The sequence below is a fragment of the Cheilinus undulatus genome, linkage group 8, assembly GCF_018320785.1.
Source record: "Cheilinus undulatus linkage group 8, ASM1832078v1, whole genome shotgun sequence".
In the NCBI taxonomy this organism is placed as follows: Eukaryota; Metazoa; Chordata; class Actinopteri; order Labriformes; family Labridae; genus Cheilinus; species Cheilinus undulatus.
Window position 1 is genome coordinate 29,298,434 of NC_054872.1, and position 14,715 is coordinate 29,313,148.

Here is a 14,715-nt window from a genome sequence, read left to right on the forward strand (position 1 = left end):
GCTTCTGTCACATTTGCATTTTTGTTCCATCTCTCGGTGAACATGTGAGTTAAAAGACAGCTAGGATTTCCTGATAATGTGTCGATCGTGTCTTCTTACCTTCTCCATTTCCCTCCACAGTCTGAGGGTAAACGTGTGTGCAGCAGTAAGCGGAGTGGGGATCCCCAGTTCTGTAGGTAAGCAGCTGTGCTCATTGTAACAGTATAAATGAGAGAGAGGGAGGGAGAAGGAAAAACTACAGAAGGAAGGTCAATTGTCCAATCCATTGTACCCCTTATTAGAGTTTCCTTTAGTTAAACCTCAGGAGAGAGGGTGGAAACAAAAATCAGGTGGACAGGCACAGACAGTGGAAAGAACATTGTTTCCACTCTCTTATTAAGCTCTGTAGAGTAAAACACAGACAAATGTCTCCTTATTTCAGAACTAATGGAAAGTCACACATGTGCAGGTGAGACTCCGTGTCTGACTGTCTGGATTGCCTGATTTACTCCTTTTTTTCACTTCTCCATATCTCTTCTCCAGGCCTGAGAGCAGAGCTGCAGCTAGATTGGTTAAAAGGCATCAGAGGTGGAGTAAAGAGAGTTTTGTTCCTGGAAACCCAGCAGCCACAACATATCGGCCTTCTAACACTGAGTCACAATCGCCCACGTGCATGCCTGAGCTACACCATCTTTCTTAAAGTGAGCACATTTATGACCTTTCTGTATTTTTAAAAGATTTATTTTTGGGCATTTTTGTGCCTTTATTAGATAGAGGAGGACAGTGGATAGAGTCGGAAACAGGGTAAAGAGTGGGGGAGAGACATGCGGTAAAGGGCCTCAGGCTGGATTCAAACCCGGGCCGCCCGCGTACATGGGGAGCACCTTTAATCACGAGGCCACCTGCTCCCCATGACCTTTCTGTATTGTGATATATACTCACACTCACTGTTCACTGTATCAGGTATACATGATTAACTGCTTATTAACAGAAATATCAAATCAGGCAATTACATGGCAGCAACTAATGCATTTAGGCACGTAGACCCGCTGAGGACGATCTGTTTAAGTTCAAATTGTGCATCAGAATGGGGAAGAAAGGTGATTTGCATGGCTTTGATGGTGACATAATTTTTGGTGTCTGACGGGCTGGTCTGAGTATTTCAGAAACTGCCCATCTACTGGGATTGTCACATACAACCATATACGAGACTTAAAGAGAATGGTCAAAAAGAGAAAACATCCAGTGAGTAGCAGAAAGCAAACGGTATCTAAAATACCTCAATGCCAGGTATATAGAAGAAGACCCTCTCTGATTGGGCTACATTGGCAGCAGACCACACCTAGTGTCACTCCTGTCTGCAAGAACAGCAAACTGAGGCTACAGTTTATTTGGGCTCGCCAAAATTGGACAAAGAGGACTTGAAAAACATTGCCTCAATTTCTGCTGCAACATCAGAGGAGGGTAAGGATGTGGATAAACGACATATTCCTTACATCTCCTTTTAGATATTTACGTTAGAGAGCAGTTGAACAAGTGTATCTAATAAAGTGAACAGTAAGTGTACGCTCAATATTTCAACCAAAGTTGCCAGACATATTTTTTTCTCACATTGTCTGTCTGTCTCTCAGGAGGAGGATGAGTTCAGGGACAAGTTGACCCCCATCTCACTTGCTCTGAACTACAGCCTGGCTCCACCAACTCGGGGCCAAACCCTTCCACCTGTTCTCAACCATTACAGCAGCACCTTTCTTCAGGAGCATGTGAGTATATAAATGACATGACAGAACTTTATTGTTCCAGCATTATGTTATTTCAACATGAAAAAGCAATACAAAAGAGCCTATACAGCATTAATGGTATTTTTGACAGTAGTATACACAGTTCACTCTCAGACTCAGTAAAAGCATATTATTCTTTTTTATACAGTGAGATATTGTTTTTTTTTCTGATGTTTACTGTTGCATGTTTTCCTGTACAGTGAGTCATCTACTAACCTTCAAAGCATATGGATTTTTCAGATTCATATCAAGCAAATTCTTGATAGCTCAAAGCTCAAATCCACAACATTTGTGCCAAGCCGAAAACAATTATGACCAATCGGTGTCACCTGAGGAGAACAAGACAGGAGCTACAGGCAAGGTTCAGTTGTAGAGTGAGCTGTCAGCAATGGCTGCCTTCAGAGTAGCGTCAAACTTGAAAGTAGCTATAATATAGCGGCAGTTTTACTGCAGCACTGAAAGCTTTTCATGTCAGAAAAGACGTTCGCTCTCTGCTGACCTGTTTCGGCACGAGTTTGGGATCATTACGGGGGGGTTTGAGTTGTGCTGTAAGCTGGTGTGTACGATGGCTGCCGCCAGGGTAGTGATTAGCTTGGATGTAGCTGTAGAAAAGTAGAAGTCTAACCTGGCCTCGACCACATTACTATATCAAAACAAGGGCAAAAAGCCACACTGAACACTTGGAAAATGTTTTTGCATGTCACCTGATAGGCTTTTGCATGAATTTTAGCCACTGGCATTCGCCATTCACTACAGTAGCACTAGCCTGTGTAGCTCAGGTTTGCATTGGAGCTGCACAGGTCTGCTACCTCTTTTTTTGTTGTTGCTTTGATTGGCCCATCATGAATGTGACACAGAAAGTTTTTTTCAGTCACATCCCAAAACTTTTTTTAAGTTCTGCCCTTCCCAAACAGTTTGTATGTGAGGTTTCCCAGATTAATGTGAAATATATTCATGCAATGGATATATGAAACGGTCTATCTGGCACATCAGGTTATTCTACCACACATTCCTTTTGCAAACTTCTTCATTTTTTTTGTATCCAAAAAAATGGACAAATGCCCTGCAGACTTGTGATGTCAGCAAAACTTACTTAAAAATGACTAAACAAAGTCCAAGGGGGCTAATGTTTTATTTTTGTCAGTCTTTTTAATCAGAGTGCTTCCATTTGCATGAAAAGCTTTATTGCAAATAACAAAAGTCGTCTTCCTTAAATTCTCTCAGCATTACTTTCCACACTAAACTTGGGGATACAGGAGACAACTTTATGCCTGTTACGACCTCCCTGAAATGTACATTAGGTTTGTGCTGGTCCATACAAAGACAAAGGCAATACAAGAAGAATGAAAATACCTAGAGGGACTCTGGGCCACCGTAAAATAAGTTATTCCTCCAAGCAGATCTGATGAAGATCATGTTTGTTCTTGAACTCTTGCTCAAATTAGTGTTTTCAGGATTCTTTGCTTAGTTTTCTATTTTTGACTGTTAACTCAAACTTTTTATTGGTAACCACAGTAGTGTTTTTACAGCATCTCATTACTGCAGACCATTAGTCATGGAAAGCGCTGATTTAAAGAAAGAGTTTTTGCATTTCATGACCAAAACCAGCCTACCCAGAAGAAAAGTGCAGCAAACCATCCCAGACCTGATGGAAAAAGTAATCCTGCAGCACAAACCCTGAAAATCACACATGACAGAGCATGTTTCTGTGTGTTAAGCACCTGTATCCTGATTGCTCCAAGTCATGTTTGTTTGTAGTTTTGTTGTCATAATGAAGTCCATTGTGCCTTAAATATTTCCTCTTCTTCCTCTCAGGCCTACATCCTCCTGGACTGTGGTGATGACAACATTTGCATCCCTGACCTCCAGCTCTCCGCTACCATGTAAGAATGATGTGGCCACACCCACCTGACCTTTACCTAAAAACACCCAGCACTTCCCAGAGAAACACACACACAGACAAAGGAAAAATGTCTGTTATTTCTGATACAGTGAGCAAAGTTTACACTAACAGTATTCACATTCTAGATCCGTTTACCATGTGGCACACGTGTTTGAGTGCATATGTGAACTACTCTCTATAGTGTTTCCTGCTGTACTGTATTTCCATGGCGTTATATAAACATCCTGTCACCCTCTACTGACTGACACACTCACATATTGTAGGGGTCAGTGGTATAGCACGCTTTGAAGCAGAGCAGATTAAATACGAACTAAGACAGATCCTACAGATTATTATCTGAATTTTACAGCTAAAAAGAGAATGTGACTATAGAGTGCTTCACTTTATTTTTGTGAACTCTACCTGACTGAAATGATTTCCTCTGTCCACTGTTGTGCTTTGTTTAAAATCAATCACACACATCCAGGGACCAGTCAGAGCTGGTAATCGGAGATGATAATCTGGTCATGCTGACCATCACTGCACTCAACCAAGGAGAAGGAGCCTACGAGGCAGAGCTCCACGCTCTGATTCCACCAGAGGCTGACTATATCGGAGTGGAGCGCAAAGTGGAGGTAAGTAAACACGCCGCATTTTTATGCACTAAACAATACTGATTCGTCAAAAGTAATTATTTGACAGTTCTGCCAATTGGTCGTGCTTCTTGATGATAATGAAAGCCTTTAGAATGGCTTTTTAAAGTTACATTTAAACGAACAACACAGTGTATTTAAGGTTGTTTTCACACCTGATAGTCTGGTAACCTGACACGCCACATGGATTTGTTTCACACATCCATCTGGGAAACCTTCAATACTAAGCGTCTGGAAAAGGGCAGAGGATTTTTAAAAAAATTCAGAGTGTGATTGGATGAATGTTCTGTCTGTCACATCTTTACAGGCCAATCAGAGCAACGAAACACATGACGTAGCCGCAACCAAGGTGCACGTGCACTGTAGACATGTCAGTACACGAGTTTTGTCATTTTGGAAAAGAAACAACTCACTGCTGTTCTTTGTTCTTCTTTTAACGAAGAAACGTTGTCAAGTTCTGATAAAACTGGCGCTTTAGCAGCATCCACACCAAGCTCTTCCCCCATTATTGCACCAGCCTCTCATTGCTGCTTGCTAACGACATGACTCCACTACGCCTGAAAGTACTGCCCCTCGTCACTGATTGGTCCTGTCACTTTCTAACCAGGCCCAAATGGTTCAGACGGCAGCTTTGCAAGATGGATTCACCAGTGAGAAACAAGGAAACGGGCGTATCCATCTGCTTTGCAAGGTTAATAGTCCAGGGACTCAGTCCGTTTTGTAATGGAAATTGCAACATTGTTGCACGTTCCGATGATTTGGTTAGCATTCACATTGCTGTTGGTCAAACGGACCAAACCATCTGAACACCTATAACCTCTGCCCCCTAGGGCCACTGTCATCAGAAATCTATCTCCTTCCGCTTGTCTTTTCTTCCACATAAACAATGAAAAAACACAGAGTTTATGCTGTCTTGGGGTTTCTGCTTTTTCATTGGGTCATTATGAGCAGCCAGTGAGGCGCTGAGCTGTCAAGCATGTCATTCTTTACATGAGACAAATAAATCAGCACCGACTGTGACATGTTGCTATGGCTACACAGACGCCAAGCGAGGTACTGACATTTATTTGAGTGTACTAAATGACATATAGATCTGAATTTCATTACACTTTATGCCACTTACTGCCATTGGTTCACAAGTTGGTCCGCTTTGCTTTCACACCTCAAACGAACCGCACCAGTGTTTATTTGAAAGCGGACCGAGACCCCCCTGTTTTCAAGCGGACCCGACTCTGCTTGTTTGGTCCGCCCCAGAGATTGCGTGAGCTTTCACACCACTCCAAACAAACTGGACTATCCGGGAAAACAGACCACAGTCTGTTTAAAGTGGACCAAACAGCTCTGGTGTGAATGCGCCCTAAGTGTATTCCTGTAAACACAGTTACAATTGATTTAAACTCACAGTATGTAACTTCTGCAGCCAGGGGGCTCTCAATTAAAACAATAACGAAAAATCAACAAAAGATGATGAGTAAGACGTGCCTTCCGCCCTCCTCAGTGGAAAGTTCTCTTTAACAGCTTTTGTCCCTCATTATGTAAAATTCAGCCATGAAACATAACAGCAGCTTAATGTTTGGTAAATATACCTAATGGAGTGCTGTGGTTGTTTAGAAGATTCCTTGTAAATGTCTTGTGAGACCGAAACATTGCAGGGGTCAGGGAAGGGGATCAAGCATTACATGGAAAGCTTTGATAACAGAACACACAACTGATGGAGGAGAATGATAGTGGCCTGTCACAAGCGAATAGCACAAAGCATGAATGAGATACAGAAACAGAATGACAGCTTGCAGTAGCAGTTTACACCTCCTTATGTACAGTGCCTGTAAAAACTATTCACCCCTTTGATTTTTTACCCCTTTTTTATTTTATAAATCAATCAAGGTCAATATAATTTGGGTTTTTTCACAAAAAAAAATTTATCCCTTGCTACCGTTGCACCATGAAGACAAAAAAACACTCCAAGCAACTCAGAGAAAAGGTTAATGAAAAGTATAAGTCCAAAGCACTGAACATTTGATTAATTATGGCACCTGTGTAAATCTGCATAGATCAAGCCGTCCTCACAAACTTGAGTGACTGTGCAAGGGGAGCTTCATGCAGCTGAGATGGGAGAGACTGCATACAACTGTTGGCTGAGTTCTTCAGCAGTAAAAGCTTTGTGGGAGAGTGGCAAAGAAAAAGCCAGTGCTGAAGAAAACTCCTTTAACCTGGCCTAGAGTTCAGCTAAAGACATGTGGGGGACTCCACAGTCTATCTATCCACTCAGTGATTGCCGCGAAAGGTGCATTTACTAAATACTGACTTGAAGGAGTTGAATATTTATGCACTTATTTTACATTACATATTTTTGTTTAATTGTCATTACTTTGTAGAAATCTGTTTCCGCTTTGACATTAAAGAGGGTTTTTGTACTTTTTATTGTAAAAAAAGCTGAATTATATTGACCATGACTGAAAAAAATAAATAAATAATAATAATAAAAGGGTAAAATATTCAAGGACGTAGTAGCCATGGCAGGATGCCTTCCATTACAATTATAAAAAATAAAGAACTCCTCCAGCTTTGAAAACTGTTAGACATATTTTTGGGTATTCCTATTTAACCCCTATGTAACCAGGAGTATTCTCATTGGGAAACAAAATTCTCTTTTAAAAGAGGATATATATATATATATTGGTTATGTATATCAGCTTATACTCACTGCCAACAAAATTTGTCAGTTCAAATCTTTTTCTGCGTGCGTGTTTTAAAGACTAAATTGCTGGGTCTGAACTATATCTTTGTATATGTGTCAATATCAGTATCACTTAAAATGATTTTGTAAGTATCGGCATATTAGATATGAGCGAAATCTAATATTGTGCATCCGTAATTCAAACATATTGTCTCTCCTCTATTCTGCAGTGTCTTTGTCTTTGAGGCTAGCATTAACATTTCTTGCATCCGCTTGTTTACCCTAAGGATTCCTTCAGCTTTCACATGGGTTTTATTCAGGAGACAGATTATCTACAGAGGTTTCCCTGAACCAAACCACCCCAGTGATTAAAAAGCAATTTAATAAAATAGTAAAACATTTTAAAATTGTGTCTCCTGTGAGGGGACACATGATTTCCAGTAGGCTGCCACAAATGTCCAAATTATTGATATAATGCAACCATATTTTGTAAGCAATTTCTCATCTGTGGAGGAAGCTGAACAAACAATAAAATAAATGTGGCTTTAAATTCCCACCGTGGCTGTGCTGTTAGATTTTTCAGTGCAAAGAGCACAAGCCCAGGGTTTATAATCTTAATAGATTCAAATTTTATCTTGAACTCCAATCGTGATCATTTTAACCCAGCCTTGCTGCAGGCACATCTGTCTGGCATCAGTTAAGCTCGTTTGATGTTTTGATGGACACTGAAAACAGGCGTGTAGGGTTTAAGTAGTTCTCTTATCGTGACTGAAGCAAGTGCCAGTGAGGAACTGAGCTATTTGAGGCTGCAGTTACAGTGCGACATCACATCCTGTTGTGTCTTTGTGGTCGTGTTTGTTCGCAGTGATTAAGGCGAGGCTATCTGCAGGGTACTCTCTGCTGGCAACAACCCAAAAGCCCCCATTATGATTTACAAGCTGCATTAGTGACCACGGAAATGGACAGGGTCAACTGCTGTGGCCATGTGTGTGTGCGCGCGTGCTAATGAGTGTGTAATGGGGCTGTTTGATTGATGAGGTTGTTACTGTCAGAGCATTCATCACTCCTCTTCTGCTGCTTTCCCTCCCTCTCTTTTTTCACTCCTAGCTCCCTCATCCTTTGATGGTGCTTTCCTTCCCTCCGTTGTTCTTTTCCTCCCCTCTCTTGACTCTCAATGCTCCCTATTTGTCACTTTCAACCACTTTTGATTCATCATCCCACTCACTTTTCTTGCCTTTTCTCTCCTCTGCAGTCCCTCTCTCAGCTGAACTGCGAATACAAGATGGTCAATGAGTCCAGATTGGTGGTGTGCGACCTTGGAAACCCTATGGTGGCTGGAACAGAGGTGGGTTTTTACACAAAAATACACACAAACACACTTCTCACCAAAAGCATCACTTTTAAACGTCAGTTCCAAGCAGCTCTGACTGTTTCTCCTCAGGTTTAATTCACAATGATTGATGGTTTCCAACGATTACTGATCATCACCTTGACCCCCATTCTTCTTTGACTCCCTAACTCACACTCTTTTTGTGCACACATGTGTGTAGTAATAATCCGTTTAGCCCTTGGATGGCTGACACATGCAGGAAGTCAAGGCTTTGTAGAGAAAAGAGTGGTCCCTTCCTACATGAAACTCTACCATGATTGTGTGCCAGTTAGCATGTGTGATTAAATGTGTGCATTTCTGACATCGTTGGGGTTTTGTTAAGGTGTCAAGGCCGACACAGAGGTGTGTTTGGGCTCTGGAGGTGACACGCAGCATTCTGATAAATCAATTATGTGGTCATGTTTCAGTGTGGGGGGAGGAGAGCAAAGGCAAGGCATGTGTGTATGAGTGTGTGTGCTACCCAGCCAGTCCAGATGTTTCCCATATTTAACTCTCCCCGTGCCCTGCTGGACGTCCAGGAATCCGTGAGCTTATGCAGAACATACCTCCATGTACCCCATACAAACTCTGCTTATATTGTGCAACTAAATAGTTCTCATCACTGGAGTTCATTCCTGGTTCCACATGACACACAGCTGTACAACCTCACCGAGATCCATCAGTGAAAGGGGTACATGCCAGAAGAAGAGCTGGTTTTGACTCCAGTTTTGTGAATCTCTCCAATTTTCAGCTTTCTTATGTTTATTGTTTAGCTCAGTGAGCCATTGGCAAGCCAAGTAGGCTGTCATCCATGTATTTTGTATTTTAAAGCTTAAATCCCAGACTAATTCTCTGTGTATTGTTCTGTGTTTATAATCCAGTCAGAAACCTGAGAGCAAGGAATGTAACCTGACACGCCAGATAGACTGTTTCATATATCCATTGCAGGGATATGTTTAGCATTTATCTGGGAAACCTCCCATACAAAGCATTTGAGAAGAGCAGGACTTATCAAAAAATTCTTAGAAGATGATTTGACGAACGTTCTGTCTGTCACATTCATGATAGGCCAATCAGAGTGACAAGACAAAATGAGGTATTGGACTTTGCAGCTCCAATGCTAAACTGAGCTATACAGGCCAGCGCTACCATAGTTTTTGTACAGAGAAGTTTGTCGGTGGCTAAGATTCATGCCAAAGTCTACTGGGAGACAAGCTTAAACATCTCTGCCATGAGAAGCTATTGGTGTTGCTCTTTGCTCTTGTTTTAATAAAGAAATGTGGTCCAGTTCTAGTAAAAAATCATCTGTGGCTACATCAAGATAATCACTCCACCAGCAGCCATTGCAAAGTACGTACTGACTCACACTGAACTACTATAACCCCCAACCCCCTCTTGGAATGATCTCTTTCTCATGCCAAAGCAGGTTGGCAAAATAGCTGTGGTCCAGTTCTGATAAAACCTCAGCTACACTATAGCTCCAGCTGAGCTAACCACTACACTGAAGGCAGCCATTGCTAATTGTTAACAGTACAACATAACCCTGTCCGTAACCTCCCCCTCATTCTCCTCAAATGACGCTGATTCATCTGATCTGTTTTTGATTCGGCACAAATGTTAATGCGTTTACATGATGACAGCCTGGTAAATCTATCTGCCTCGCAAGGAAACGCAGAATGGTGTTGGTTTTAAGAAACAACAACTATGACCTGTTAACTGCACCTTTTTAAGGGAGTTCCAGCAACAATAGACACAAGGGAGAAGTGCTCTAAAACTGTGGTTTTGCATGTTGCAAGGGTCAATAGCCCTAACTATAAACACAGGCCCTAAACTGATTGTAGTGCATTGCTCTTCCTTTAATCTCCATATTCTAAGCATACAGACAAACTAGAGGACATTAGTACTGAGACTGCAAATGGAAACCATAGCACGCTTGACACCAAAATCTTTGTCCCTTGTCTACAGATTTGCATTAATATGCAAAATCTGTTAATAGAGAATCTATTGGAAGCATCAGCATCCAGGAAAAAGTTCTGCTTCACAGTGACTTCAAACCACACATTTATTTAAGTGGATTCCAGATAATTCAATGTCAAGTACAAGAATCCTTTGTCATTATTAGATATTGGAAACATGTTTTTGTAGTGTTGTGCCATTCCTGTTACTCAGATCCCTCAAACATAGTATCAAACAGGCCATGTGGCCTTTAATAGCTTTAAATTACTGTTAAAAGTGTGAATCTTCATCTATGTTTGACCATTGCTCAGTTGAGTTCTAAAAAACTACTGTGTAAGCATCTAGCTCCAAAGGATTCTTATTTTGCCAAGATGTGGCTGGATATACTAAATGTGGTGAAGTCCCATAACTTAAAGATGGACCATAGCCCAACAAAGGGGCCGTTTATTTATTCGTACTGTGAAAAAATGGTAACTATTTGGCTTGAGCTGAACATACAAATAGACAGAAAATGTAATTGTGCGTTGAGAAAGTTTTTTTAGGAGTTTTCACCACCATGAAAATTTTCAAACCAATGTAACCAAGATAAATTGAAGCCACCCACAGATGCTGGTCTCTCAAAGCTACAAACAGAGTAGAATCTAGAGGTTTTAAAAGACAAAGTTGACTCTTTCAGACGTTTGTTGCGCTCTTTTCCTCCTTCTCTTGTTCTGTCTGAAGCCAGCCGATCACTGCTGATAGTGACGTCTTCTCTCCGAATGACTCACTTGGTGTCCATGTCTTCAGATCTTTCTTGCCTGGCTCCTCTTTCCCCCACAATCTCTCTAATGTGTCCCATAAAGATGGCCTGACTTTGTAGTCCTGCACCCCACCCTCAACCCCTGTAGGCCTGCCTGGTGGAGTGTTAGTGCGAGTCTGCATGCTGTCATTTTCCCCTTTCTGAACCATGTGTTTGACCTGTTTGTGCACATTTTTGTACAGTTAAAAGCATGTAGAAACACACTGCTGTCATGGATGTTGAGCTAAATCCTTCACGTGTTTTGAGTTAGCCCGGAGGACAGGGGATTTAAACCAGGGAGAGACAAGAACCTTAACTGGCGCTGTGTGTGTCGTCTGGATCTTCTCTGATTTAAAGTGCACACAAACACACATGCACATACCTTCTGCCTGCAGTGTATAACAACACTAGAGGATGTAGTTAACAGGGATTTTACTGTCTATTACTGGACACTTTAAACCTGATGTGGCCTTTGATGTACAGAAGCATCTTGTTTCTGTCTCTGTCACGTTTTTCATACGTTCTCTCTCTTTCTTGCTGTTTCTCCACACTCTCGCCCAGCTGTCTGTTGGTTTGAGGTTTTCTGTCCAACGACTGGATGATGCCGGCCCCAAGATTGGCTTCGAGCTACAGATCCACAGGTGACACACCCACCAGCTCTCACGCAAGCACCCCCCGAAACTCAAAGACATGCTGAATCGAACACACAAAGGGCTGTTTGTCTGTCATGTAAATAAGTTCTGTGTCTGTCCTGATCACATCGCTGTCTGCGGTTTTGTGAAACTAACCACAGGGACAGAAGAAAAGACATGGCTTGAAGGAGCTCCACAGAGGAGACACAATATAGTCACTGTCTGCTTCATTTTATTGATTTTGATACATCACATCACTCGCTGTGGACCGTTAAATTCTGGCTATCTCCACATGTGAGAAATTCCACTCGGTGCCACCTACTCATAAAAATACAGATTCATTCTGAGCCAATTATTCTCTCATTTTAAAAGGTGCATCCTATGATAGTTTGCTCATAGTTAAAGGATTTAAATGTTATAATTATAGGTTTTGTTTTTTAATCTCTCCACAGCTCCAACAAAGATAACTCCCAAAGCAACCTGGTCACTCTGAATCTGTCCATCATTGCTGATGCTCGTCTTGATTTGCGAGGGTGAGTAAAGCGTCTTTGCATGCTTCCTCTCCGGGAAACAGTGACAAATTGTTTGTTGCCGTTTCTGCGTCACAAAGCTGCAATTGATCTGCTTTCAGTCAAGCTTTTTTCACAGGATACTACCGCCTTTTGTAATGTTTAAATTTGTGAAGTCTGTTTATATACAGATGGAAAAGCAGCATGAAAGCACACTTCTAGACCTGCATTTGGACTAATCAAGGGCACATGGGGTACTTGTGATCATTTGACATATTCAGGGATGTCCCCTGCGTGCATGCTGATACACACACAAAGACACACACACTTCAAAGCACGGAGCCTTACGTGGCGTTGTTTGGGTGCGGTCACTTGTACATACAAACAGAGGACCTGGGATGAGAGGGATGAGGCCGTATGAGTTCATGTGTTTGTACTGTGAAATTGTGCTACCTCAGCTGTGTCCATCGAGTATTAACAAAACCATTGTTTGAATTCCTAATTCACAAATACTTCAGCACTCACAGAATTAATCAAATCTAAAAGAGACATATGACTGACTAACATAATCTGAATATAACATGGACACAGTCTCAGTGACATCACCAAGAGGATTCTTGGTCTCTTCAAAGGCAGTATGATGCCTAAAGAATCAAAAAACTCTTCACAACAGGAAGCTTTTATTGGAGGATTTGTTTAACAAGCTACACTTTCAAGCCAAAGTCTGAGGAAGAGAATGTTGCAGAACTTTTTACTACTTTGTGTTTTTTTTTCCAGCCCCCACTAAAAGACAAGTGTGTTTTTCTTAATTGTCTATCATGATGTTCGTCCTCCAAATCTTTTTCATAAATTATTGGGTGCACTTTTAATGTCTGTTCTAGTTGATACAACACCTTATACTGAGTATTTTAGTTATGTAAGACATAAACCAAGTGAACATAGATTTAAGTTGAGACTACATTTTCTGGGGACTCGTCTTATTAGTTGGCGCAGCTGTTTAAGTTGAGCCAGCTGATGCATACATTTATTTCCATTGGATACAGTATATTTTCTGCCTACTCAACACTTTAAGCTATGAACACTTTGTGTCAACTAAATGGCATCATAAAGTATTACGTTTGGCCCCTCAACTCAAAAAATCTGTGAAACTTCTTACTTAACGACACTGAAAAAGAGAATAGTCAGATGTACTTTAAAAAAATACCTAATGTATTAACATACAGTTGAATTAAGTTTTGCCACCTTTATGAACAAGTTGTATTAACCCAGTTCTTTTGGGTCAAATGTATTTCATTTTAAGTCATGTCAACTTAACTTTTTCACATTAAACTTCTCTGTGGAAATCTTCCTACACTAATTCTGTTTGAATCCAACTTAAAACAACATATTATAGCACGTTTATTACAACTACATTCTTCATCCACTACAATTTTCCCTTTCTTCCAACACATTCTTCCATCTTGAGCATTTATACCACCCATGGAGGCCAACTCTAGTGACTACAAGTGAAAATAGCTGAAAGGTGCACTGCATCTGGAAGTCCTCTTCCATCATGTTTAGTATACCATCAATTGTTTGGGTTGTTCCCCACAGGCAGGACTTCTCTAACTGAGTCAGTAACTTCACTCATGGTGCAAAAGTGTCTAATGCTCAAAGGCATTCTAGGAAAACCCTGCAGATAACGAGCTGATCGTCAAATAATTTGAGTAGAATTACTAAAAATGCTCAAATTGATTGAGTATAGTTCACTTAATATCAAAAATTAGTTCTATTATCTCAGAAAAATAGAGCTGAAATGGCTATATTGAATCTTTATGTTAACACAACTTTACTTTGTAACAAATTTTAAAGGTCACATGTTGTGCAAAATACACCTTTTTCAGGGTTTTCTAGCAAAAATATGTGCTCTTGACTTGTCCACAACCCCCCAAGAATCAGAAAAATCCATTCTCTCCCCCACTGTTCTCAGATTTCCCCCTCATGATGTCATGTGGGGAGTTAGCCCCGCCCCCAAATTCAATTTCTCTCCCTTGGAAGAAAGTCCCACCCTCCATTAAGCCACATCCATTAAGCCCCATCCATTTCCTGACAGAGGTGTAGTTGGGGGTGGAAACAGGGCTGAGCAGGGCTGAAACAGAGAGTTTTTAGATGCAAAAATCTAATACTGAACTGTTTTTTTTTTTTTTTCAGCAAAGAACTTTACAGATATGTTTTGGGGACCTCGGAGACCAATATAAACTTGTCTTAAATGGGTCAAATATGTGACCTTTAACTATTCAGTCTGACAGTGAAAGACTGAAAGTTGTGTTTGATTGAGAAAGTGCACTTCCAGAGAGTTCAGAACATCTTCCTTATAATGTTTTATAATGTCTGTGAGTTGGAAAACAGAGTTTTGGCATCCCTGATCATTTTCTGAGCAGATCAGGGAAGGAAAATTACTCTTAACACACCTCACATCACAGGTAAATCTGGCAACCTAATCTTCAGGACCATCAGATA

The 14,715-nt window shown here is 41.0% G+C and overlaps 1 protein-coding gene across 1 annotated transcript in view; it reads left to right on the forward strand.

The window, feature by feature from the left end:
* The window catches only part of itga8 (integrin, alpha 8), a 71,408-nt gene that overhangs the window by 46,616 nt on the left and 10,077 nt on the right, over positions 1–14,715 (forward strand). The window contains exons 16-23 of the mRNA XM_041792854.1: positions 121–176; positions 523–680; positions 1,611–1,742; positions 3,576–3,643; positions 4,130–4,277; positions 8,225–8,317; positions 11,637–11,716; positions 12,160–12,240. Coding sequence (XP_041648788.1) covers positions 121–176; positions 523–680; positions 1,611–1,742; positions 3,576–3,643; positions 4,130–4,277; positions 8,225–8,317; positions 11,637–11,716; positions 12,160–12,240 — 816 coding nt within the window. The remainder of the gene's footprint in view (positions 1–120; positions 177–522; positions 681–1,610; positions 1,743–3,575; positions 3,644–4,129; positions 4,278–8,224; positions 8,318–11,636; positions 11,717–12,159; positions 12,241–14,715) is intronic.